Here is a 27,050-nt window from a genome sequence, read left to right on the forward strand (position 1 = left end):
ACTAATTAAATGATATGATTTCATATTAATATATTAGAACTTATAATATATTAATAAATCATAAATATACTATTCTCACAAATGTCTATCCAAATTGTTCTGAAGCCATGCAACCCAAATGGACAATGCTACCCTCGGGTCAAGTACATACCAATAATAGTTATGGGCTTAGAGACCTAATCCAACACTCCCACCAGTCTTGGGATATGTCTTTTAAAAGACAGGAAGCAATAAGTATTGATTTCTAGAAGTCCAACTGATTTCTGAATACATGTCAAAGGTAGTGGGAACATAAGTATTATGTTGGTAAGTTAATAATTATTATGCTAGTGGGGGCATAGTTATTATTGTAAGTGTTTCAAGTTAGCAATGTTAATTATAAAGAACAAAAGTTTCAATTCGCAAAGTTGCAGGGTTTGAAAATGTTGTTTTGCTATAATTAAGGGAGAGTAATTTATGCTTCATTTCAATTCTAAAAGCTTAGATTGAGATTTTGACCAATGTATTTTAAAAGACATATCCCAAGACTGGTGGGAGTGTTGGATTAGATGTGTAAGCCCATAACTATTATTGGTATATACTCGACCCGAGAGTAGCATGGTCTATTTGGGTTGCATATCATCAGGACAATTGGTTAGGATAGACTCTTGAGAGAAGGTTATGTATGACTTATTACTATATTATAAATTCTAATATATTAATATTAAATCATATGTTTTAATTAATAATGATCAAGAATTAATTTGGAATTAATTTACTGATCAAAGAGACTAATTAAATCTATAGGGACTAATTATGGTAATTAGTTATATTTATATGTGTTGGAATTATGATCCATGTTGGACCAAGTTTATGTATGGATACATAAATAGTTAGGCTAGATGAACCATGGATCATAATACCCATGGGTATGGATTTGGGTTATACCCATGACCCTTGGAATCCTACATATAAATAGGTCACTACATAGCCAAAATCGCCACTTCTAGTTCTAGGAGCTTATAGAGTTGATTTTGGTGTGGAAGGAATTCTCTCTCAAGTTCTACCTTTGTACATGATGTGTTGTGACTTCATCTGAGGCTTCCACACTATTAGGGCTAAGCTCTTAAGGCCAAATACATCAAGACTTCAAGCTACATAAAAGGTATGTTACCCTAACTAGTATCTTATATGGGTTATGTCAAATGCATGCTAGTTATATGTTTAATGCCTTGTAAACCACTTGCATGTATAATTTGTGAAAACATAGATCCAAGGTATTTAAGGTTGTATGTGCACCATAGGATGTTGTAGTATACAAAACCTATCAGTGGTATCAGAGCCTAGACTTGGTTTTCAATTATACTTGATGCAATAGCTTGAAAATCGAAAATTTTGGCTGAGTCCAAGTGTAAACTCAACCAACTCGTCGAGTTGGTTCCTGCACTCGACGAGTTGGTGCTCCAGAGGGAAGATTTTCGACTTTTAAGGCTGGAATTGGACTATGATCATTACCCTAAACTGTTTTTAAATTATAAACCTGTTTTTGATGTGGTAATGATCATGCTAATCCAATTTCAAAGATACTTGTCATAACTTCAAGATTAGTATTAGTTTATATGTTCATGCTAATTTCTTGAAGATTGATGATATGAATTATCTTGTTTTTATGAGTTAGTTTAGATTAATAGAAAAATTATGTGATAATTTGTTTTCTATCCAATTTGATCTAAAAGTTGTTCATAAAATGTGTTTTTTGTAACTTGTCCTCAAGTTATATGAAAAGTATCATTTATGATTTTTAAAATTCATAAGATTTCCATAAGTTATGAAAATGAAGAGTCTCATTTTTAAATGCTTTAAAGTCTTCCATAATTTGTCCTCAAGTTATGGAACTTGAAGAGTTTTTCCATTAAAACTATTTTAAAGTCATAGGTTATGGAAACCAAAGGTTTTTGAATTGTTTAAAACTTGCCCTCAAGTTTTGGAATTTGTAAAGTTTCCCCCCATTGATACTTTAATTCCAAGTTAAACCCTTAGAATTTTAAAAGTTAAAATTCAATCCTTATACTATTATAATATTAATAGTTAATAGTTATATATATATATATATATATATATATATATATATATATATATATATATATATATATATATGTATGTATGTATAAGAACAAAAGTCGGTCTTATCGTTAGTAGGCCTCATTCACGAAGCCGGTCTATAAGGGGGTATAAGGTTACTGCCTATAAAATGACAATTTAATGGGTGTCCACTCTCAACCACCGCTTCCTTGACTGGTGGAGGGTCGTTAGCCGAACGGGTTTGACAAGACATTAATTATCCTTTCATTAAAAGTATAATGATAAATATAAAGTAACTAAACCTTATTAAATTCTTAATCTTCGTTACTTTAGGAAAATATGAATTTGGTGCTAACCCATGAAATTACACTTTATACCTTACCAAGTCGTTGGTGGAGCGTGTGTGGGTAACCGACACACTAACATGGACTAGTAAGAGTGGCAAAGTGTAACTTAATGTTTATCATAGATTGGCGGAGTGCGTGTAGGTAACAGACACATCGATTTGGTGATGAAAATTAAGGGTAGCAAGTCAATTTGCATGGTTATTGACACCTTGTTTGTGATCCTCAACATCTCAGTCACAAACTTGAGAGGGCACAATCGAGATTTAAACATGCCATTAAATAGTTCAATAAATCTCAAAGGATCTAGGAGTTTCAATTCACTTAAGACCTAAAATTCTTTTTCGTGGTGGAAATTGGTAAATCGTCATTTACCTACCTTCAAATATTTTATAGCTTGGATTACGACATCCCTTTTCCAAGTTATAAAATATTGTGTTGGGTCCTTGCCTTAATATTTCATATTGGGTGTTATATTAAGGACTTAAATCAACTAACTTGAATTTCTCCCATTATAGATGTCTAGTTCAGACAACTATGATCTTCCCAAATCTCTTGTAACAAGCTTTCTTGAAAAGTTCAAGGTCACTCAATCCCTATTGGCAAGCAAAGTCTATATGTGCTTACATATTGGAGATGTAGTCTCATATTGACAAGCTGGGAGAGTTGGGTGTCGATGTCTCAAGGAAGTTGACTATTGATTGGGTTCTTCAATCACTTTTTGAGTCATATAGTGAGCTCATTAAGGACTACTATGTGACAGACCACGACACGACTTTTAATGATCTTACTTATCTACTTGTTGCTGCTGAATCAACAATGATTTTGAACTTTGGTAAAGCAATTTTGATTGGAAGATCTACTTTCCAAACTTCCATGGACATTGACAATGGTGACATTAGAAGTCCAGAAAAGCTTTATCTTCCCAATGGAGAGGGATTGGCCATGGTCAAGTCGAATTGACCCAGTGGTAAAGAGAGAGACTAAGTCTGAGATAGTTCCATGTACCATTACTAAAGAGTCCATATGTTTCTATTGCTAAGAGAAGGGGCATTGGTTGTGAACCTACCCTATTTACATGAAAGATCATAAGGATGGTAAAGTCAGAATGTATGACTCTACTTCAGGTAAGTCCGCTATCTAACTCTATTAAATTCCTTTGGAGATTCTTAATACATGATGTAATGTAATTACATTTTGATGTTTTGGAGAATCAAAGGAAGCTTAAAAGAAAAGTAAGCTGATTTTGATCGTGAAGATCATAATTTTGAGTTGTTGCTTAAGAGTTATGATAGATTGCTTAGGAATAGATAACAACATAGTTTTCATATGCATTTGCATTGTAAGGATAAGTTTTTCCGTGAGTTTTAAAATAAAAGAAAAGTTTTGATTTTATTTATTTTAAGTATCCTTACAATGCATTTGTGAAAAACTGTTGTTTATATGATTCCATTGATAGCAATATTGGAAAATGGATTTGATTCTTTCGTTTATGGTAGTGTCATAATTTACCAAATAAGGAAAGATTCTCCCCACCCAAGTTTCAGTTGGATAGAAACTTGGATTCATGCAACGTGTGTGATGAATGAGAATTTTCATCTTTGGGAAATTAAGACTAATTCCTTGTTCACATGTATATGTGAGTCAAGTGAAGGACTATAGGATCGGTACACTTGGTTATGCGCTGGTCAGGTCCACCAAAAAGATCGATAAGGCTATTCGTCATGATTTACTAAAGTTTAGTGAATATGGTTATACTTACAAGTTTAAGTGTAATTATGAAGCATTGAAAAAGTTTCATTGTAAGGCATAACAAATAAGAAGAATCAAATTTGGCACAGAGATAAAAGTTTCTCCAATCTAAAAAGATGGGAGAGTATTTGATTTATGATTATCTTAGTGATTATGAGACCATATCACAATTGATTCTCTAAGGACATCTTAGTGCATTTGTTTGGCTAGAAAGGGGAATAATGGATTGTTTAAATGGTTAAAATCAAAAAGATGAATCATACTTTGTTCCAAAACAAGTCTTAGATTCATACTCCAAGATTGTAACTTGAGTGACATAATCTTAAAAAGGTTTGTAACACTTGTAAAATGTAGAATAAAATGTTTTATTACTCTTGTACATTTGAAATTTGTAAGTTGTGATGTTTTGGATAAAACAAAGACCAATTAAGGCCAATTGTGTGAAGTGTTTGTCTAGATAAGAATCTGCACTAACTCTTGAATATTGGTTTTTTCAAGGAATGGTTCTTGAAAAGAGAATCTTATATCTCAAGAGGTCAGTGGGAGTCTTAAATATCTTGAAATTTTTCAATAACTAATCAAGAATAAATCATGTTATTTATCACTGGCACACGACTTGAGGTTTGTAACCTATCTTGTTGAGATATTCTTGTTTATGTGTCCATTCCATTTAAAGTTGACTATACATGTGAGTTCTATGAGCTCTCAATTGTTTGCATAACTACCTAGAAGCAATGGTAGGCCTCAGGTGGCAAAAAGTTAAGACTAAACAAGTTCAGTCCATATAGTTTGGATTTGCCACTAACCTTGTCTCGTGATTATGGTTATGACAAATTTCCATGGATAGGAACACATACACCATAAAAATATAAGTGTCATGAGGTTTCTCTCCGATTCATGAAAATGATGGTGACGAAACGCTTTCGCTAAGTAGATTTGAAGTAGATATAAATTGTGATATTTGCATTCTTAAAGTCGTTAGTGGAGCGTGTGTGGTTAACCGGCACACTAACATGGACTTATGATAAGTGGCAAAGGTCTAAACAATTGAGACTATGATTACGACATCCCTTTTCATAGTTCTAAAAATTGTTTAGACACACATGTGAGCTATCTAAGGAAATGTGTATGATTTTTATAAAGTCTTATCAAAGCTTCTCGTATCAGAAATCTGAACCTTGGTAAGAAAGTCAATAAAGTATTGATTTCTAGAAGTCCAACTGATTTCTGGATACATGTCAAAGCTAGTGGGAACATAAGTGTTATGTTAATAATTATCATGTTAGTGGGAGCATGATTATTATGTTGGGTGTTTTCAAGTTAGCAATGTTAATTATAAAAAACAAAAGTTTCAATTTGCAAAGTTGCAAGGGTTGAAAAATTAAGAGAGAGGAATTTATACTTCATTTCAATTATACAAGCTTAGATTGAGTTTTTAATCAAATTTAGTCATAATTACATTATTTGCATTCTAAAATTCGATTATGATTACGACATCCCTTTTCATAATCTGAATTTTGAGAACATGTCAAATAGATACAAAAATATGATAACAAAAGACTGGTCTAATATCATGTCTTTATGTGAGACATCATGAATCGTGTCCCATCTGCTTCAGAAGTGAATTTGGAAGCAAAGTGAACATGGGGCGTGTTGGATTTGCATTGAAAAGTGAACACAAGTCGTGTTTGACCAAGAAGAAGTTGTTGACAATGTTGACCATGACCCATGTCAGTTTAACCTATTTTGACACGGGTCATGTTGGTCCAACTGAGCGTTTTTTATCATTATACTTTGGTAGAGGACTCGATGACCACTTGCATACTCCCACCCAACACGACCCATGTTGATTTACTCTATTTCGACACGGGGCATGTTCGTCCCAAAAAATAACTTTTGACAGTTTTTCCTATTTTTCATATTACGGGATTGGGGACATTACACAAGGGGAATTCACTTTCCAGAGCATGAGAGAAGAGCAATTTCGAAGGTCTTTGCAAGGATTCGATTGTAATCATTTTGGAAACATTTTTCGTTGGATTTTTAAGTCTCGTATGTGGTTTATTTCATCTTTTCTAGACATGTTGATTGTTTTAGTCATGTGTGGCTATAACCCTAATTTTTCTAACTTCATGTTTTGACTTTTTAGTTGTGATTTAAATCATATGACTTGATGTTTACTTTCAATTTCTATCTAGTGAATTTGATTTTTTCTTAATCGAATGTTTGATTCTAATTATAATTCTTATTGACCATTTGAATTAGGGTTGGGTCATTCTAGTTATCTAATTGCAAATTCTGTAATTGTTTTGTAAATTTGACCAAATAACAAGCGCTAAACTGATTTCCATTGAATGAATTTAGTTTAAATCTTATTCACACACCCTTACGCTCCTGAGCTTATGAGGAGTATCGAATGTTGTTGGGAACATTCACATAAAGCTTATTGCAACATTTTGATTTTTATCTAAGAGTTTGTTTAGAATTAAATTAGAAGGTTAGGTTATTTTCAAAGAGCTTATATTGAATTTGAAAACTTGGTGAATGAGAAGTTTTAGAGCTTATTAACACTTTCAAGTACTAGTTTAGGTGGAATTTAGTGCATTTCATGTCATCTTTGAACCAAATGCTAGATTGTCATACATAGAGTTGGAGTTTTTCATAAATTTTGAATTTATTTCAATTAGTTAACATCTTTATTGTTTCTTCAATATTTTACTTGAATTATCGTTTACAAAACCCCATTTTTACTTTTGGTGACCAAAGTACATTGTGCAAAGAGGTATAGACTGATTGTCCCATGTCTTGGTGGTTCGACTTTGCTTGCCTTGTACTACCTTTTAGTGCAATATAATAGTGTTCTTTTAGAATATATTGTATCGTTATCATTTTTTGGGTTTGACACACCTAACAAACACCAATCATATACTCCAAGATATTTAATTATACCGAGAGTAAAGTTAAATACAGAGATTATAGTATTCGTGGAATTTATACAAATTAAATTTAGTCAAACCCATTAAAAAATATTTCCTTTTGAGCTAAGTATGAGTAATCACACTTCAACCACATCACTTTATTATTCTAGAAATGGAATTTTGATTTGGATTTAGTATTTGAATTTTGGAACATTGTAACAACAACTATTACATAATGTTTTGATATACTGGGATATGATCATCACATTAATACTTGTTGTGTTCTATATTAACATGTTTAGTCCATGAATAATATTATTATTCTAAAAGTTCATAGTCGGCTGTAATTGTGGGAGCAATTATGAAGTAAGACTAATATGAATTGGATTGCTTGACTCTTAATATATGAAAGTAGGTAGGTGGTTGTAACCAACTTTCATATCTACTTGTCAGAGAACTAGTATCGAACTGACCCGCATCAAGATCAACTCATAGTTCGCATTCATGAGTGACACTTTATTATAAGTTATTATATTTATATCCTTAATACCTGAGGTACACATTGGGACTTAAGTATAGGGAGTATTGTGATTTGATATGATCAAACGCTATTCCTTAACCGAACAATGATAAAAACCATTTTCAGGTTTGGTGTGAACTATACAAGAGGATTGTAAAGTTTTAATGTAGCGGGATATAAAGATACTCAAAAAAGTAAAACCGTTCTCCACTCACTTCATGTTCGTGGCTACGAGTCCTAGTCTCCATTTGGCGTCCACCCTCGTCCCTCTCGTCCGATAAGCACTGACGACTTGCATCAAACTTCGACAATACAATCTACGATCATAAGCACTGACACCGTGTATTAGACATTGACTTCGACGATCTTTAGGCTTCGACTTCGTCTCGTCCTATCACGTAAACCATTACAATCGTGTTCCACTATTCTACCGTTTTTTTATTTGTTTCCTCTTAGTTTCTTCTCCATTTTATACATGATGTGAAGTGGATTTGGTATCTCCGGTGAGTCTTCACTTACCGGTCGCGTCCGGCAAGAGAAGAATCATTAGCCGTTCTCAAGGAGGAGATCCCGGGAGGACGCTCCGACGATCAAGTCAGTGTGATTATGGTGTGAGACAAGGGCATAACTACATGGTTGGTAGGGGTAGCACGTTCTACCCCTCAAAAAATCATGGTAATGGGTATTCCAATTGCAAACTGTTATGATGCATCCTCCTTAATAAATGAAGGTTTTTTTTGCCACATGTCATCTTCTCCTTCATTTGGACACATGACATTTTCTAGAATTTTTTAATTTTCTATTTTCCACTTGTCATTTTATTGTAATTTTCATTTTATTAAATTAAAATTCCACATTTAATATATAAGGTAATATATATGTAAGGTATTTATTAGAAATGATTTATATATATAATATATTCAATGTATTAAAGTCTCATTAATTTTAATAATTCAAATTTTTTCTCATTTTTTTTATAAATTCAAACTTCTCAAATTGTTAAAATTTTATTTTTTTTTAAATAAACCCATGTAATACATGGGTCTCACACCTAGTATAGAATACCACAAGATAAGAAAAACACGTACCATCTATCGATAACATGAAATGAAATTCGTAATAATGAAAACATTGCAACTTATTATGTGAAACATATTAGAATATATACGCGTTCTCTCTATACAACACTTCCCCATATTCTTTGGGTGGTCTCTACAAAAAATAAAAATAAAAAAATGAAATGGATAACTAAGTAGCAAACTAAAGGATGAGTCGAAGGAGTGGGATACATGAGTAACCAGAAGTATAGACATAAGAAAAATATATTAATTAGGAGTTCGTGGGATGGGAGGAAATTAGCTATGCATTCATGACTTGCACAATATGTTAATAAGATATTAAATTCATTTTTTCCTTTAATATTGTTGGGAAGGATGGATATTTCGATGTGGTTTTGTGACAAATGATGGGAAGTTACACGTATGCACTTGATCTTCTTGTTGTTCACGGTCTCAACACCGTTGCAACATCACAAAACCGCCCCTAGTGCTCCTTTATTCCCTTCATAACCACATACTCTCACTAATTCTTGATATTCATATCCCTGTCTCGATCCCATTCTCTATAACTCTATCTACCACTAATCAACAATGTTTGTGTTTCTTTCATTCCTATTCAACAACCGTACCCACATAAAACGGTAATTGGTAATGGATGTGACGAGGGAGTTCTTAAATGACTCAATATGAGAAATTATTAGGAGGTTATAGGGGAAATTTAGTTAGCATGCGGAATTTAAATTCGTTGGGCGTGAGATGGTGGACGCTCTATGAGATTCAACCGCTCGGAGAAGGAGAGGGGAGAACTAACGCCATGGAGAGAGAAAGAACAACTGACAATTGCTATAACATTAAAAACAAATAGATTGATTTTGATTGAAAGTTGAAAAGATCCAACAACTATAGGTAACAAAGAAGTTATGACATCCAAGCTTAGTAATAATAATAATAATTGGTTGTCAAAACCAAAGATACTATAATTATAGACCATAATATTTATTTTGAAAAATCTATATAAATTTGTTATTCAGATTAATATAAAAAATAATTAAATATGTGAAATTCAAGAACTTCATTACCTTCAAATTTCATTATCCGTTATTTTTTAATTGAGTTGTTTTACATGTAAAATGTTTCATTAAATAAATACGTAAGTTATTTAATTTTTTTTTGTAATTATGTTTAGAGAGCATATATAATTAAACTAAAAACCTTGGCCCGCGTATTTTTCCCGCAATTAAACACCGTTGTCACGTTACCGATACACGTGAAAATTCATATCATCATAGTCGTAGATTACTATTCATCAACGGTTAGAAATGCTTGTAAGAAGCACATCCAGGATCCAACTCCTCAACTCGCACACTATATATACAAAACCCCCCAATTGGCGACATCACCACTTCCATTTGCATTTCTTCGAATCAACAAAGTTTCAGGTACAGATCTTAATTAACAACTTTTGATGAATCCTTATCCATTTTTTCGTTTTAATTCTATTAAAACTTAATTACATTGTTAGATTAGTTTCCGTTCCTCCAACATTCATTCGCTTCGGTTTGTGAAGTTCTTAATTTTATTTGATCGCGAAATGTCACAGATTTCGGAGTAATTTGAAGATGTCAGGACGTGGAAAGGGAGGAAAGGGTTTGGGAAAGGGAGGTGCGAAGCGTCATCGTAAGGTTCTGCGAGACAACATCCAGGGAATCACAAAACCGGCGATACGACGTCTGGCGAGAAGAGGAGGTGTGAAACGTATCAGCGGTTTGATCTACGAGGAAACTCGCGGAGTTCTTAAGATCTTTCTAGAAAATGTCATCAGAGATGCTGTTACCTACACAGAGCACGCACGCCGGAAAACTGTCACTGCCATGGATGTAGTGTACGCGCTCAAGAGACAAGGCCGAACTCTGTATGGATTCGGTGGTTAGGGTTTTCAATGTCCGAATATAGTCTGTGGGTATTGGTGTTAGGTTAGTGATTTCTACTGCTTGTTCAAATCAAATGTTGTTAGTACTCTGTGTAAGACTCGAATCATTTTACCAAAAAATAGAAGCACTTGACTGATTACTTATCTCGATGTTTCCAAAATCAAAATGTTTTTTGGGCAAATTTAGAATTGCATTCGGTGGACTTTTGCAACTTCATCTTCTCCATCTGAATCAAATAACTTTGATAATGGTACATCCACATAATACACTTTTATAACCATTACATTTAAATAATAATTTCATATATGTAACTGTAAGCTGAAGGATCACACACTAAAATTCTTGTGGCGTGTTGCTAGTAAAGCCTGTGATTGCTTTTCATATTTAAAACCTGAAGCTTTTGAATTATCTGCAGACCATACAAAGACCCCACCAAGTTTCCCTTGACTTTTAAGCATATTACAAGCTGTAAAGAACCCATTTTTTGGTGATAAACCTCCACTTCCTTCGGTTGTGATGCTAGCCAAGATATTTCCACCTCCATAATTATCTCTTTGTGTCTGAAAGTATCTCATAAACTGAGAAACAGTTGTCCCCTTGTCATATGCATAAAACTGGAAATTGACATAGTCTATGACATGGGCATAACTCTTCCAAAGAGCCATGTAGTTTCTTTTAACTTCATCATCATCATCAAATGGAGCTATAGATGCAAATGTAATGACTCCATTGTTCTTGAGAGCTGTTATAAGCTTCCCAATGCATTCAACAAATGTAACTTGATCTGAAACGAAGTGCTCATAGTCTATGTCAATCCCATCCAAATTATACTCTTGGATGATCTTAGTGAGTGAAGATACAGCATTAGAAACCCATGAATCCACTGATGAAACTGTAAAATTACAAGTTTTTCCTCTCACAGTGTCCCCTCCTAGGCTTAATGCTACTTTGACATTTGTATGCTGAGTCTTGATTGAAGAGACTTGTGAAGGGCTGAGATTATGAGTATCCCAGAAGATTTTGAATTCACCATTTGTTGGTGAGGGAGAAGATGAATTTGTATAATCAATTGCAAATGCAAGTATGTAATGGAACTCCACATTTGGGTTGATGGGTACATCTGAAAATTTTACATTGTTATCTTCTGCTCCTATATATTCACTAAACAGGTATGATTTTGGTGCAGTAGGTTGTCTTGATGCCATTGCTAAAAGAGAGTGTAGAGTGAAAAGAAGAATGAAAAGCTCAGAGAAGCCCATTTTTATCAAATAACAGATTTGAAGAGCTTTCTGGCAAATGGGTATCCCTTGTAAGTTCTGTTTAGATGTTAATGAAGGAGTTTTTTTTTTTGGTTTTAATAATGTTCTCAGCTGCAGTCTTAAACAAGAAAAAACCATTTTTAAGATTCCACATTGTCTAAAAAACGAAGTTATTTTGTCATATCTATCTGCTCAAGAAAAGAATACAGAAGGTGCCAATGTGTTCACTTGTCTTTTCTTGTTTGATGATTGTTACTTTAACTCTTAAATATTGTATGAGGCACTAGTGTTGTGATATTTATTCACACTAGTTGAGATTCTTGTTCATATCTGAAAACAAAGGCTTTGGATTCACCAGCACACTAACAACAAATAAATGACAAATTCCAGAAAAATTACTATGTTTTTAACCTTTTACCTAAAAATTATTATTATTATTTTTACAGTTAATCATATATCATTTTAATGTTTTTTCTTAAAAAAACATTGATAACCTGGTACACCCAATAACAACACTACTAAATGCCAAACATAGTTTTTCAATAAAACACTAAGGGTGAGTTTGACTGTGGAAAATTTTCAAACGAAAATGAAAATTTTGAAAATGTGTTTTGTTGATTCATTTTTCGAAAAATTTCCAAGATAATGAAAATTTTATGTTTTCCAAGTTGTATGTAAACCAGAAAAGTGATTTTTATATTTTCCCAAAGTTTATTGATTTTTAAAGTTACAGCTCCCCACCTAAGCTTAAAGCTACTCTGACATTAGAATGCCGACTCTTGATTAAATCGACTCCAGAAGGCCTGAAATTATGAGTATCCCAGAACACGTTGAATTCACCATTTGTTGGTGATGGAGAAGATGAATTGGTATAATTTCACTATTAGATAATCATATCGTACATACATCTACGCTTTTACAACCACATAGAAACACAACAAAATATATATACATACATACTAACGAGGGGCTGCTAGCAAAGCTTGTGATTGCTTCTCATAGAGAAAACCTGAAGCCTTGGAATCATCTGCAGACCATACAAAGATCCCACCAAGCTTCCCTTGACTTTTTAGCCGATTACAAGCAGTGAAGAAGCCATTCTCTGGTGATAAACCTCCACTTCCATCGGTGGACATACTAGCCAAGATATTACCACCTTTATAGTTTGAGCTTTGTGTCTGAAAGTACTTGATAAACTGTGAGATGGTGGTCCCCTGGTCGTATGCATAAAACTGGAAATTGACATAGTCTATGACGTGAGCATAGTTCTTCCAAAGAGCCAAGTAGTGGCTTTGAACTTCATCATCATCAAATGGAGCTATAGATGCAAAAGAGATGACTCCATTGTTCTTGAGGGTTGTTATGAGCTTCCCGATGCACTCAGCAAAGGTATCAGGATCTGCATGAAAATGCTCGTAGTCGATATCAATCCCATCCAAGTTATACTCTTGGATGATCTTAGTGAGGGAAGAAACAGCATTTGAAACCCATGAATCCACCGATGAAGGGCTGAAGTAACAGCTTCCTCCTCCCACACTGTCTCCTCCTAAGCTCAAACCTACTTTGACATTGCTATGCTGACTCTTGATTGAAGAGACTTGAGAAGGGCTGAGATTATCTGTATCCCAGAACACATTGAATTTACCATCCGTGGGGGATGAAGAAGATGAAGTCGTATAATCAATTGCAAATGCAAGTAGATAATGGAATTCCACATTCGGGTTGATGGGTAAGTCTGTAAATTTCACACCGTTGAATTCTGCTCCGATATATTCACGGAATAGGTCTGATTTTGGTGCATTAATATTTTCTTGTGTTGATGATGCCACCGCTAAAAGCACTTGTAGCATTAGAAGAGCAACGAAAAGTTTGGAGAAGCCCATAATGATCAAACTTCAAAGACCAGATTATGTTGAAGCTTCAAGGTTGTTGAACAGAAATAGGAAGCCAACAGTTATATAGAGGAGCTTTCTTTCAGTAATTAATGTTAATTAACGTGGCGTAAGTGTGCTTCTACTGTTGTTATATTATATGTTAATTAATTGTATATTTTCTGTCTTGAATAATACAGTAGGTTAAAAATCTATTCCAAATCCCATGTAATTTCTATTTATTTGTTAATGAAAGCTTTTTTGTTTTATTCATGTTTGAGCTTCCGCCTAAAAGTACAAAAACCATGTAGTCAACGCCACATTGCCACAAACACCAAGTTTTAATTTTGTCATAACATGACCTTTACAATTATTGTCTTTGCTTGTCTTTTGTTGCTTCATGATATTATTTATTATTTATAAACCTAGAGATTGATGAATTTATCTTGATCGTCAGTTTCCATTATTTTTTTATCGGATCCTATATAATTAATTGGAGTACGAGTAGAATCGTTTAGTAGAAATACATGATGTTTTTAAACCTGAAGAAGTCATGATGTTGTGATCCAGTTTATTACAATACGTACTCATAAAACTGGAAATTCACATAATCAATAACATGTCCATATTTCTTCCATAAAGCCAAGTAATTTTTTTGAACTGGTCCTTCGTCTTCATAGTTCATAGGGGGCGATAGAAGCAAATTTGATGGTCCAGTTTTTCTTTAGAATTGTTATAAGCCTTCCTATACATTCAACAAATTCTAATCATGTGACCTTAAGTGTTCATAGTCGATGTCGATACCATCCAAATTATATTGCTTGATCATGCTCGTTAATGAAGAAACTGCATTTTGGACACATGAGTTGATATATTTTGGAGAAAAAAAGACCTTATTTTATCATGAACAACACTATCGCCACGCAAGCTAACAGCCACTTTAACATTCGAGTTGTTGGTTTTAACTGATGATGCTATTTCTGACGGACCTAACTGATAGGAACATCTAATAACTTAACCGAGTGAGATTCGACACCTCCTGGAAAAGATTTGAGTTTGCAGCTTCATGAAGTACAAAAAAAGATGAAATGAAATGATAGAGAGAAAGATCTCAAAATGTCAAATCTCATTATTCGAATCAACAAATAAATGTTTATACAAGAGAAAGAAAAAATCGGACTAACTAACTCTTTAACTACCAAGGCTAACTGATTAATAACTAACCAATTAATTATAAATACAAAATGGCAACATTGCCCTTAGTTAGTTCTAACACCCCCTTAACCTGGAGGGTGTGAAAGCAAACACAAATTGCGAATGACCTCTAGATGATGTTGACCAACGAGTTGTTTAGTAAAAACGTCATCAAATTGCTTGGTTGTAGGAACATGTGTCAAAGATATTAATCCTTCTTGAAGTTTTTGTCAAACATAATAGCTATCTATCTCGATGTGCTTTGTACGCTCGTGGTAAACTAGATTCTTTGCTATATAAATTGTTGCTTGGTTGTCCCATTTTAATGAAATTGGAGTGGTATTTGTGACATGTAGATCATGAAATACTCGAGTAAGCCAAGCCAATTTAGCACATATTGAACTGAATATGATAAATATGAATATGAAATACATGTAGTATAGAATCAAAATGTGACTGAGTTGGCTTTTGATTAAACTGACTAAGATGTTGAACTGAATATGATAAATCTGGTCGAGTACGTACCAAATAGTTTAGTTTGCCAATGAGCTTTTTGTATTCAGTTGGATAGGGAAGAATGATATCTTGATCATTAGAAGTAGAGAGCTTTGAAGGCAGCGAAGAGAGTACAGAGTGACAATCTGTCATAAAATATGAAGATAACAACTTTCTTATGAACTTTTGTTGGTAAACAACTATTTCATTTTGGACATAATTGAATTCTAATCCAAGAAAATAACCAATATTCCCCAAATCCTTAATTTTGAAAGTATCATTAAGAAACTCCTTTAATAAGGAAAGTTCTTGTAAATCATTATCTATGATCAGTATATCATCTACGTACACTGCAACTATGATGATAAGATCTGGAGTTGTGTACGAAAAGATAAACTCAAAATTTCCCAACATCAACATTTCATTCACTATGAAACAGTTGGTTTACATCAAACAAATACAAAAGAAAACCCATTACATCAAACTCTCTTACACTCAAACAAAAACCTGATAACAAGTCATTACAGATCAAAAGCTCTGGAACGAAACCCTTAACACATTAAATACTCTTACAGAAACCCTTACAGAAACCCTAATCTAGAGAGAAAGAGAGAACACTAATATCTAGAGAGCTTATGCAACTGAACACGATTGACACATTAAATACTCTCGGAGCAAGCAGCTCCATGGAGCACCTACACTCGAATAAGGCCCGCGTGTAAACCCGAAGATCACACATGCACACTACATTTCACAATACACCCTATAGAATAGTAAAAAAATACAAACCTTACATTTTCTTAATTAATGTTAAGTTTGAATAAGAGAATATATATTTCAACACCCCCCACAAACTAAACATTAATTATATTAAATTAATCACTTAGTTTTTTTAAAAACATTAATAAGACCAAGTCGACTAGAGAAAAAGTCATGTTGACTAACACCCAAAGCTTTAGTCAAAATATATGCAGTTTGATTTGATGACTCAATCTTATTTATTTTGAAAATACCTTTTTCAATTTTTTCACGAATAAAATGAAGATCAACTTTAAAATGTTTAGTTTTTTTTTTCATGAAACACAGGGTTCAAAGCCAGCTTAATAGCAGATTCATTGTCACAAAAAACATTCACAGGAGTTAAAGCTGTTATTCCAACATCAAATAGCAATTTCAAGATCCACAAAACTTCACAAGCCACAGATCCTAGAGCCCTATATTCAGATTCAGTTGAAGAACGAGAAACAATACTTTGTTTCTTGATTTTCCAGGATACAAAAGATCCTCCAAAATATATTAGAAAACTAGTAACTGATCTACGACTAAATAAGCATTTTGCCCAATCTGCATCTACAAAAGCTTTAAGATTTAGACAATCAGTTTTTGTTATATGAATTCCCTTTCCTGGACAATCTTTTAGATACCTTAAGAGTCTAAAAGCAATATTGAGATGAGATTTATAAGGTTTATGCATATACTGACTCAAAATTTGAACAACATAAGAGATGTCTGGTCTAGTCATAGTTAGATAGATTAATTTGCCAATTAACTTTTGAAACTCAGTTATATTAACAATAAAATCAGAACTATCCAAATCAGACTCTCTTTTAATAACTAAATTTGCTTCAAGAGGAGTTTTAAGTGGTTTACAAGCAAGCATTCCAAAATCATTTAATAATTCCAAACAATATTTTCTTTGATTTAGACACAATCCTTTTTCAGTTTTAATAACTTCAATCCCCAAAAAATATTTTAACTCTCCTAAATCTTTTATAAAAAATTGTGACTTCAAAAAAACTTTGACCTTTTCCAACTCTGAAACATAATTTCCAGTAATGACAATATCATCCACATAAACCAGCAAAATTACCACTGTGTTTTCATAATTTCTAACAAACAAGGAATAATCATTTATACTTTGTTTAAAACCAAAAGTTGAAAGAGATTGACATAATTTTTCATTCCACTTTCTGGGAGCTTGTTTAAGACCATAAAGAGACTTTATAAGTCTACAAACTCTAATATCATTCTTAGAATGATATCCTTCAGGAAGTTGCATATAAAAATTTTCAGACAAATCACCATACAAAAAAGCATTATTTATGTCAAGCTGATATAAAGGCCATGAATGATGAACATCTAAAGACAAAACTATTCTTATAGAGACCATTTTAGCTACTGGAGAGAAAGTCTCCTCGTAATCAATACCTTCCCTTTGACTATAACCGTTTGCTACAAGTCTAGCTTTATACCTTTCTATTTCACCATTAGACTTATATTAAATTCTATAAATCCAACGAAAACCAATAGATTTTCTTCCTTTAGGAAGATCAGTTATTTCCCAGGTATTATTTCTATATAGGGCCTCCATTTCCCCATTCATTGCCTTTACCCAATTTGGGTCTAAAGCATCCTCATTATAAGTTTTTGGTTCTAATGTTTTATTAAGATTTGAAACAAAACAATAAGTTTCATTATTAATATAAGAATAGTTAATTGACCTTTCAATCCCATATTTATGCTTCCTTTCAACAACATAATCACTAAACCTAGTTGGTAAATGTATAGCACGTCCAGACCTAGTAGTCCTAGAAGACTGATCATCAAAAGGATTTGTGTTATTTGGAACACTTTCCTCAGTCAATGTAGAAGAACTAGGAATCATCTCACCAAATGAAGGCACATGTGTCTCACCAAACTGGTTGCTGACATCAAAGGAACTAGTCTCATCCAAGTATTGGTCTGCACTAGCACCATCCAACTGATGGACATTTCTAAAGTTATCATTACTAGGATTATCAAGTAAAGAACTAGAATACAAAGACTCATCATAGGAAAAAGGATCACTAGAGCACACATGAACATTCAATTTATCATTCACATATGAAAATTTCAGTTTGAAAGGAAACACTGATTCATAAAACTTTTCATCCCTGGAAACAAAAATAAGATTTGTATCAAGACTAAGTACTCTATATCCCTTTTTATCAGAAGAATAACCAAGAAAAACACATTTATCGGCTCTTTCATAAAATTTATCTGAATTATTTAGTTTTGTTGCAAAACATAAACATCCAAAAACTCTAAGTTTATCAAATATAGGAGAAGATTTATAGACCAATTCATAAGGAGAAGCATCATTTAAAACTGATGTAGGTTTTCTATTGATTAAAAAAACAGATGTTAAAACAGCTTCTCCCCAGTATTTCAAAGGTAAACTAGATTGAAAAATTAAAGACCTTGCAACATTTAAAATGTGTCTGTGTTTCCTTTCTACAATACCATTTTGTTGTGGAGTATGAACACATGATGTTTGATGTAAAATTCCTTTAGACTCAAACAATTGTTTCATCTTATGATTCAAAAACTCAGTTCCATTATCCGACCTAACAGTTTTGACTTTAACTTCAAATTGATTGAGCAAAATATTAAGAAACACAGAAACACATCCAAAAACTTCTTCCTTAGTCTTTAACAAATAAACCCATGTAACTCTAGTGTAATCATCCACAATGATCAAGAAATATCTAAATCCTTCTGATGTGATCACTCTATAAGGACCCCACACATCTAGATGAATTAATTCACCAAGACTAGATGTGACATGTTGACTAACAGGGAAAGAATCTCGAGTTTGTTTAGCCCTATGACACACATCACAAGGAGGAAGAACAACATTTTCAAAATTAAGTTTATGTTTTAGAGATACTAAAGCTTGGTCAGAGGGGTGTCCAAGCCTATTATGCCATGTAAACTTATACACACAACAAACAGATGAGGAATGATTAGCATTAAGAAAATTACCTGACGGCACACTATTCATATAATAGAGACCTCCAGATTCTTTACCATTCCCCACCATCTCCTTTGATTGTAAACCCCGAATTTTACAACTATGCTCATTAAAAATGACCTCACAATTACTATCTTTACAAACTTTATGAACAGACAAAAAGTTCACATTAAAATCTGGTACAACAAAAACATCAAACAAAGTTAAAGAATTAGATATGTTCATATTACCAATCTTCTCAATCTTAGCAGAAGTACCATTAGGGTGACTTACAAGAAGATTCAATTTAGACACATCCACAGTTTCATGAGAAATGATTCAGAAGCAATCATATGTTGATTGGCTCCAGAATCAACAATCCATTTTTGACAACCAAAAGAAGAATTAAAAGCTTGAAACAAGCAAGTACGTGCCATGTTAGCACTTGCAGGTGCTTCCTCACAGATTTGTTTATCATTTATTAATTGCAAAAACTTGATGTATTGTTCCTTAGTAAGCTGATGAAACTCATAATCTCCAACAGGATTAGTTAAGATAGGAGCATTAGAACCCACAGAAGTGGTGGTCACAGAATTAGCAGAAAAACCCTTTTGACTGTTTGACTCAATTTTTTGTTTAAAATCTTTTGGATACCTAATTATCTTATAGCATTTCTTAATTGAATGACCTTTAATACCACAATTTTTACATTGAACAACTTGATTTTTACTCTTATTAGAGTTGCTTGAGTTAAATCTATAATTAAACCTACTATTGAAAGCAGTAGGCTGAGACTTAGAGGGCTAAAGAGAAGACAAAGAACCATTTCTTTGAAGTGACTCTTCTCTAGACAATATGGAAAAAGTAGTTTTGACATTAGGTAAAGGTTCCATGAGAAGAATATGACTCTTGAATTGACTATATGAATCATCTAGACCGCTAAGAAACTGCATAAGTTTCATAAGATTAGAATGATCCTTACGTTTAACAGATGCTTCACATGTACACTCAGTAAGACTAGTAATACCATCAAATTCCTTCCAAAGAGAGTCAAGTTTATTAAAGTAGTCTGAAAGTGAAATTCCATTTTGTTTTAAAGTATTGATCTGTTGATGAATATTAAAAACAACAGATCCATCTGACTTATTATAGGTTTCAAAAAGACTGTTCCAAATATCCTTAGCTACATCAGAATAAGCTTGACTCTGATAGATGGAATCAGATATAGATGACAGAAGCCAAGAACAAACTACAACTTTAGCTCTATCCCATTTAGAACTTTTAGACTCATCTACCTTAGTTTTCTGAAAAGTACCATCTACAAAACCAAGTTTATTTCTAGCCTTAAGTGCTCTAGACATAGAAGTTTTCCATAGTCTAAAATTCTCATTACCAGTTAATTTTATTGTAACAATAATAGCAACAAAATTATCAGAAGGATGAACAAAAAAAGGATCATCAAAATTAACTTGATCATCCTTTCCACTACCACCGGGAGACTTAGTAGGACCAGCCATAAGAACAACACAAAGAACAAACAAACAAACAATATGATCTTTCAAGCAACCAAGACTGACTCAATAAAAAACAACCAATTAATCAGGAAAACAAGAAATACAAAATCAGATAGAAATCAGACTCATGTATTGACATAGAGTCTAGATGGTCACCACGTTTTTCGGGGCCCAAGACAATCAATACAGAGTCAAAGGAAAAACAAAAAAAAAACAATTGGTGTATACAAAACAACCAGGATCTCCCAATCACAAGATATAAAAGAGAAAATAGGGAACAAGAAAACCCTCACAGTGCTTTGAAGGACGAGACGAAGACGAATCGACTCTGTTTGTCCGTTCTCAACGTAGGGTTTATCGGTGATGAAATCCGACCCCTAGTGAGTTATTTCAGACTAAACAAATTAATCGATTGAAGAAGATTCATTTGTAAAGTCATCAATGTTCAACTATCAAGCGATAAAAACAAGTATCAGCCACGAACACCTGCAATGAACCACAAATAACTCTCACAGTACCAAGATCATAAAGATCGTAAAGAAAAGAGATAAAACCCTAAATCGATCGATCAACCAGAAATAGCCAAAGAAAAGAAAAAGAGTTAGAAGCAACCTTTTAAAACGTTGTTCTGAGTCGTAATCCTTCGAAAAACACCGATGAACAAGATGAAGCAGCCTTAAGCTCTGATACCATGTACGAAAAGATAAACTCAACAATTTCCCAACATCAACATTTCATTCACTATGAAACAGTTGGTTTACATCAAACAAATACAAAAGAAAACTCACTACATCAAACTCTCTTACACTCAAACAAAAACATGATAACAAGTTATTACAGATCAAAAGCTCTGGAACGAAACCCTTACAGAAACCCTAATATAGAGAGAAAGAGAGAACACTAAAAATATCTAGAGAGCTTATGCAACTGAACACGATTAACACATTAAATACTCTCGGAGCAAGTAGCTCCATGGAGCACCCACACCCGAATAAGGTCCGCGTGTAAACCCGAAGATCACACCTGCACACTACATTTCACAATACACCCTATAGAATAGTAAAAAAATACAAACCTTACCTTTTCTTAATTAATGTTAAGTTTGAATAAGAGAATATATATTTCAACAAGTTGTTTTCAAGAACAATAAATGGTCATTTTGAGAATGCTTGTATCCTTTAGAGTATAAAGAAGATAATAGTTTGACATACCATTGATGGGATGCGTGCTTCAATCCATAGAGAGATTTTTTTAGCTTGCATACCAAAGATGGATATGAAATTGATAATTTAACTCCTGTAGATTCATACTAGACAATTAACATATAATAACGGATAAATATGACTTTTTCATAAAAGATTATTTAGGATAAATAATATTAACCAAAATTATAGTATATAAGACAAGGATTCCATACATATAAAGAGCTCTGAAATCCGACTTCGTAGGAAGAAGTTATGATTCTTCGAAGTGTCACGATTAAACCGACACCACACGGCTCTGCATATCGTAAAAAAGTGAATTTTTGATAGATTTCTTATTAGCTACGCGTGGATATAAAACGTGTCGAGAATGGATCTCATATGAACAAGATATGAATTTTTTTAAAAAATAATTTTTTTCGCGCGTAGCCGCACACATAGACAGCATGTGCGGCACGTATCTGGTAACCACTAAGATTCTATCACATGTCAGACTCTGATCGGGCCACGTCACCTTGCCGACCATTTGTGTGACGCGCTCCGACCACCTCACATTCACTTTTTGGCCCTATATATTCTCCGATTTGCAGCCTTATTTTTCACCCCATTCCTTTAGATCATCTATGGAATTTCTCCTGTATCTCTAGTCTTTTACTCCCTAGTTCCCAATTACTTTAGCGAGACCATGCGGTCTCAAATATCTGGAAATTAGTAGCTCCTGGGTAAGAGTTTTGCCTGCATAATTCCTGGTTTTCATCAGAATAATCTGTAAGTTGAGCTACACTTACTCTACTTTAAGTGTAACTTATAATTATAACCATAGTCGTTATTATGAACCTATAATTGAGAATTATTAGTGATTACAAAGTCATTATACTGATTGATTTACTTACGGGAGTGATGTTTAGGTTGGATTTAGCGAGGTGTTTAAAGTAAGATTTCCAAACAGTATACTCTATACCAAACGAACCCTACTTCCAATATGATTCTACCTGTTTGTTCCTTACTTGATAAATCTTGATGTAGACATTGAGATTAGTGAGGATTCTAGACAATCATTAGTCGCCAGGAATATACGACTAAGACTTAGTAATGTGAACCTAGGTCACATAAGAGGAAAAGATTAAGTATCGAGGTGAATATCTAACGAAATTCCGAGGCATCCATTTTTATCAAGTGAATGCATAGTTACTTTCAACTTACACATATATACAAGTATTCTAGATGCTTAATGATATGAACACTATTATTGTTGTGTCTTATATATTTGTACAATATGATATGATCTTTACTTGATCTAATCGTATATTATACTTAATAATATGGTTGGGTAGTGAAGGGTTGTATGAAATAATAAATAAGGGGCCTTGATAGGGTTGTGTTAGATAGGGGATGTGATAGGTTAGTGAGAGTTGTGTGAAATAATAAGTTGTGACTTATCGTGCCTAACCAAAGTATTATTATACTGTCATGCCTAACCAAAGTATCATCGTACTGATGTGCCTAACTGGTGGTTGCAGAGGCCAACAAAACTAATAACCCTAAAGGTTTTACACTAAAATAGTGTATAGTGGTAAAGGGTTCGAATCCGCGGAGATTGGTTCGATTTAATAACTCTATGAAAAATCTCTTTGCAAAAGTACTTGTAAAATGAATATAAGAAAAAAATGGGGGATTTTGGTGTTTTTAAATACTTGAAATAAAACTATGATTAAACTAAGATTTAAATGGACAATTAAACAAAAGTAAGAGTTTGATGTAAAATCAATAAGAGAAAAATGCTTGACTTAAAGTTTCCTCACTTTGACTTTTGATGAACATATCATTAGAATCCAATGGTGCAATACTTGTTTTAAATCCTAAAATTACTATAGTAATTTAAGAAGCTTGAGATTACCTAGACTTTTCTTAGTTATTAAAATGGTTAGAGAAGCTCATAACATTTCCTTAGTCAAAGTCACAATTTCCATTAAGCATGTAATTAGTGAAAATAAACTAGCATTAAGAACCAAAAAAATCACCAAATCCAAGATGAGTCAAATGATTCTACTACCATGTTGGAGAAAATGTTTTTATGATTGTGTGAAGTAAAACTGACACAAAAATCACTTGTTGCTTGCTAATTTGAGGATCCTTTACCTAATCAAGAAATTAGCTAACTAATCACCACAAATATATTTAAACTCATGAATAAAAACATACAAGTAGTAATAATGTGTTAAAACACAAAACATTTTCATAAGGATTCAAGAATAAGTTCATGAAGTCTTCAACATTCAACAAAATTTCAAAGGATTCCACAAAAGCCAATTAAGTTTAGTTTAGCCTAACATGTCTAAACTCAAGAAAACAATATAATAAAAGATTGTACCAAACATTCAACAAGATTAAGAGATGAAAAAAATGAAGTTCTTGAGGTGTTCTTTGTCTTCAAAATGCTCCAAAATCTCCAGAGAAATGTTTCAAAATCGGATGTGCAAGAGTGTGTAAAAGATGCACACCAACCTTCCCCATATAGCCTTCCATATGAAATCCCAAAATTACCCTGCAGTGTCGTGTGTGGGATGCCGCATCAGATTGTGGGTTCTTTGAGAATTGAGCCTCCACAGCTTAGCCCACTTGGCCCAGTTCGAGTCCAATCAGCTCCTAGCCCACTTTTCTTTAAGTTTTCTTCATTTTAAGCCGAATTTGGCTTCTCCAAGTGATCCATAGCTCACATAATCATCTGATTAATAATCTACGCACGCTCGAATATTCTTCCGTATCTTGCAAATTTAAAGTTCATTTCTTCCACGCCTTCAATTAATAAGCAAGTCCACTCCAAGCATCAACTCCATTATTATAAAGCCCAAGATCCTTGAAATCCTCTAAGTCCAATCGCTTCTTAAAGATCCCGCTCCGCTAAACTCATTAAAATATGCAATTAAGCTCACAAAACTAGAAAGTACCCGAAATGGTCATAAAACAACAAGGAAAATATGCATGGAAATTAACTAAATTATGAATGACAAATGCTAAAATAAACTATAAAAAGAAGTAAATAAAATGAAACTATCAAATCACCCCAAGTTTAAACCTTACTTGTCCTCAAGTAAGGCAAGTCTAAAATGAACTTGGGATGAACTATCCTTGTAACGCCCCGTTCCTGGTACGCAATTATTTAAATTATTAAGGTAATTAGTTGAGCTACTCGACGAGTTGGTAGCCCTAACTCATCGATTAGATGGAAGAAAGGACGCGGGATTTAAAGAGTCTACTCGGCGAGTCCAATCATGGAATCGACGAGTAGGTCTGCCAGAGGGAAACCCTATTTTCGGGTTTTTGCACTCTATTTAAACATCTTAAACCCCCTTTGGGCCTCCCTTATCAGCCTCCCTGTCCCCCATAAACCCTAGTTCGTTAGAGAGCCTCTTAATAACCCCTTCTTCCTATAGTATTTAGCCTCTAGGGTCATAAAAGGAGGCTTGAATCCGTTTTCATCTAAGCCATGGTCATATTTATTGAAGTAGATTGCTATAACTCGAGTTTGGGTCCATTTGAGGTGTGTAAAGCCATCAAGTCTCCAACTTTATAGAAAAGGGCCTTGGAAACAACATAGATATGTAATTTGGAGCTGTAGAAGTGTGAAACCAATTATCTAGGTAAGATCTGCAAGGGAATCAACGAGTTCATAAGGGAACTCAGCGAGTACGATCAAGAAACCCTAATGATGTTCATAGGACTCGACGAGTTGATTAAGGAACTTAGCGAGTAGTATGATTTTGTCCCTTTTTCCGATTATGCTAGGACTCGGCGAGTTTGAGAACGACTCAACGAGTCAGTTCGTTTAGTCGCAACGATGGTTAGTTTGGGAACTCGATGAGTCATAGGGTGACTCGGCGAGTCAAGTCGTGAATTTTAGGGTTTCTAAGTTTTAGAACTTGACGAGTCAATAGGCTGACTTGGTGAGTTAGGTCAACCTGGAAGGTTGACTTTGACCAGGACATTGACTTTAACCAGGGGTAAAATGGTCATTTTATCCTAATAAGGATTATCAGATGTTGATTAATTGTTGTTATGGAATTGATAGCCGGAGAGTCGTCGGAGCACCACACAGGGATTCCTCACGCGTGTTTCCAGCAGTCAGTCATACGAGGTGAGTTTTCCCTCCAGTAGGAATGAGTCTAAGGCACTAAGGTCGGCCTATAGTATGATCTGTTAGTAGTTGAGTGTGGGCGAGGCACGTTTGTCATAGTGTCCGAGTGTGGGCGGGGCCCGTATCTCACAGTTTAGATTGTTCACGAATATATACCTGACTGACAAATTTAGTTATATCTGTTGTCTGTGTGATACTTGTATGTTTGTTTAGTAGAGGAGTGTGGGCGGGGCATGTATCTCGCAGCAGTTAAGTGTGGGCGAGGCCTGTATCTCATAATAGTCGAGTGTGGACGGGGCTCGTATCTGAATGTAGCTGAGTGTGGGCGGGGCCTGTATCTCAGAGTCAGCGGAGTGTGGGCGGGGCTCGTATCTCCTAGTTCGATGAGTGTGGGCGGGGCCTGTATCTCTTAGTTGTATGTTATATGTGTATGGCATGTGGTAGTTTGTGGGATACTCACTAAGCTTTGTGCTTACAGTTTGAGTTTTGGTTTCAGGTACTTCCACTAGCAAAGGGAAGGGCTCGGGATGATCGCATGACACACACCACAGTCTTCAGCTTGGGAGTTACTCTGATGTTTGCTATGAGATTTTGATTTGAGACAGATGCTATGATGTTTTATGATACATGATTTATGATTTTACTTTTGACTTTGGATGGTTTATGATTTGGAAACGAAATTTTTGGGTCATGTTTTTGGGACGTTTCAAGTTGGTATCAGAGCCATGGTTTGAGGGATTCGGGCACACTTTTGGGTGTGCCTGAACTCAAAATAAGGAATTGGTATAGAAATTTTCAAAAGGAAAAATCATTTTTTTGTAAAAAGGAATTTTGAAAAAAAGGGAAAGAGTTTTAGAAAAAGCAAAAAGAATTTTTGAGAAAGAAAAGAATTTTGAAAAGAGAAAAAGGTTGCGGTGCATGTAATCAGCCGAGCTCAAGTAAGTACTCCCAAATTACCCATACAAGTTTATGCTATGTTATGATTATTAGCTTTATTAGAACAACATGCTAGATTAGGACTAAG

At 33.9% G+C, this 27,050-nt stretch overlaps 3 protein-coding genes across 3 annotated transcripts; 1 reads left to right on the forward strand and 2 right to left on the reverse strand.

The window, feature by feature from the left end:
* The first annotated feature begins 9,948 nt into the window (after positions 1–9,948).
* Positions 9,949–10,727, forward strand: LOC111909475 (histone H4). Its single transcript, XM_023905302.3, has 2 exons — positions 9,949–10,092; positions 10,254–10,727. Exon 2 carries the CDS (start codon positions 10,273–10,275, stop codon positions 10,582–10,584), a length of 312 nt encoding a protein of 103 aa, XP_023761070.1. The 5' UTR covers positions 9,949–10,092; positions 10,254–10,272; the 3' UTR covers positions 10,585–10,727.
* A 183-nt stretch (positions 10,728–10,910) lies between these two features.
* LOC111909472 (chitinase 2) lies at positions 10,911–11,912 on the reverse strand. Its single transcript, XM_023905298.2, has one exon. The coding sequence runs from the start codon at positions 11,841–11,843 to the stop codon at positions 10,911–10,913; it is 933 nt and encodes a 310-aa protein (XP_023761066.2). The 5' UTR covers positions 11,844–11,912.
* A 689-nt stretch (positions 11,913–12,601) lies between these two features.
* On the reverse strand, positions 12,602–13,726 carry LOC111909473 (chitinase 2-like). The gene has a single exon (XM_023905299.2). It carries the CDS (start codon positions 13,724–13,726, stop codon positions 12,803–12,805), a length of 924 nt encoding a protein of 307 aa, XP_023761067.1. The 3' UTR covers positions 12,602–12,802.
* Between the last annotated feature and the right edge of the window lie 13,324 nt (positions 13,727–27,050).

The sequence above is a fragment of the Lactuca sativa genome, chromosome 8, assembly GCF_002870075.4.
Source record: "Lactuca sativa cultivar Salinas chromosome 8, Lsat_Salinas_v11, whole genome shotgun sequence".
Classification (NCBI taxonomy): Eukaryota; Viridiplantae; Streptophyta; class Magnoliopsida; order Asterales; family Asteraceae; genus Lactuca; species Lactuca sativa.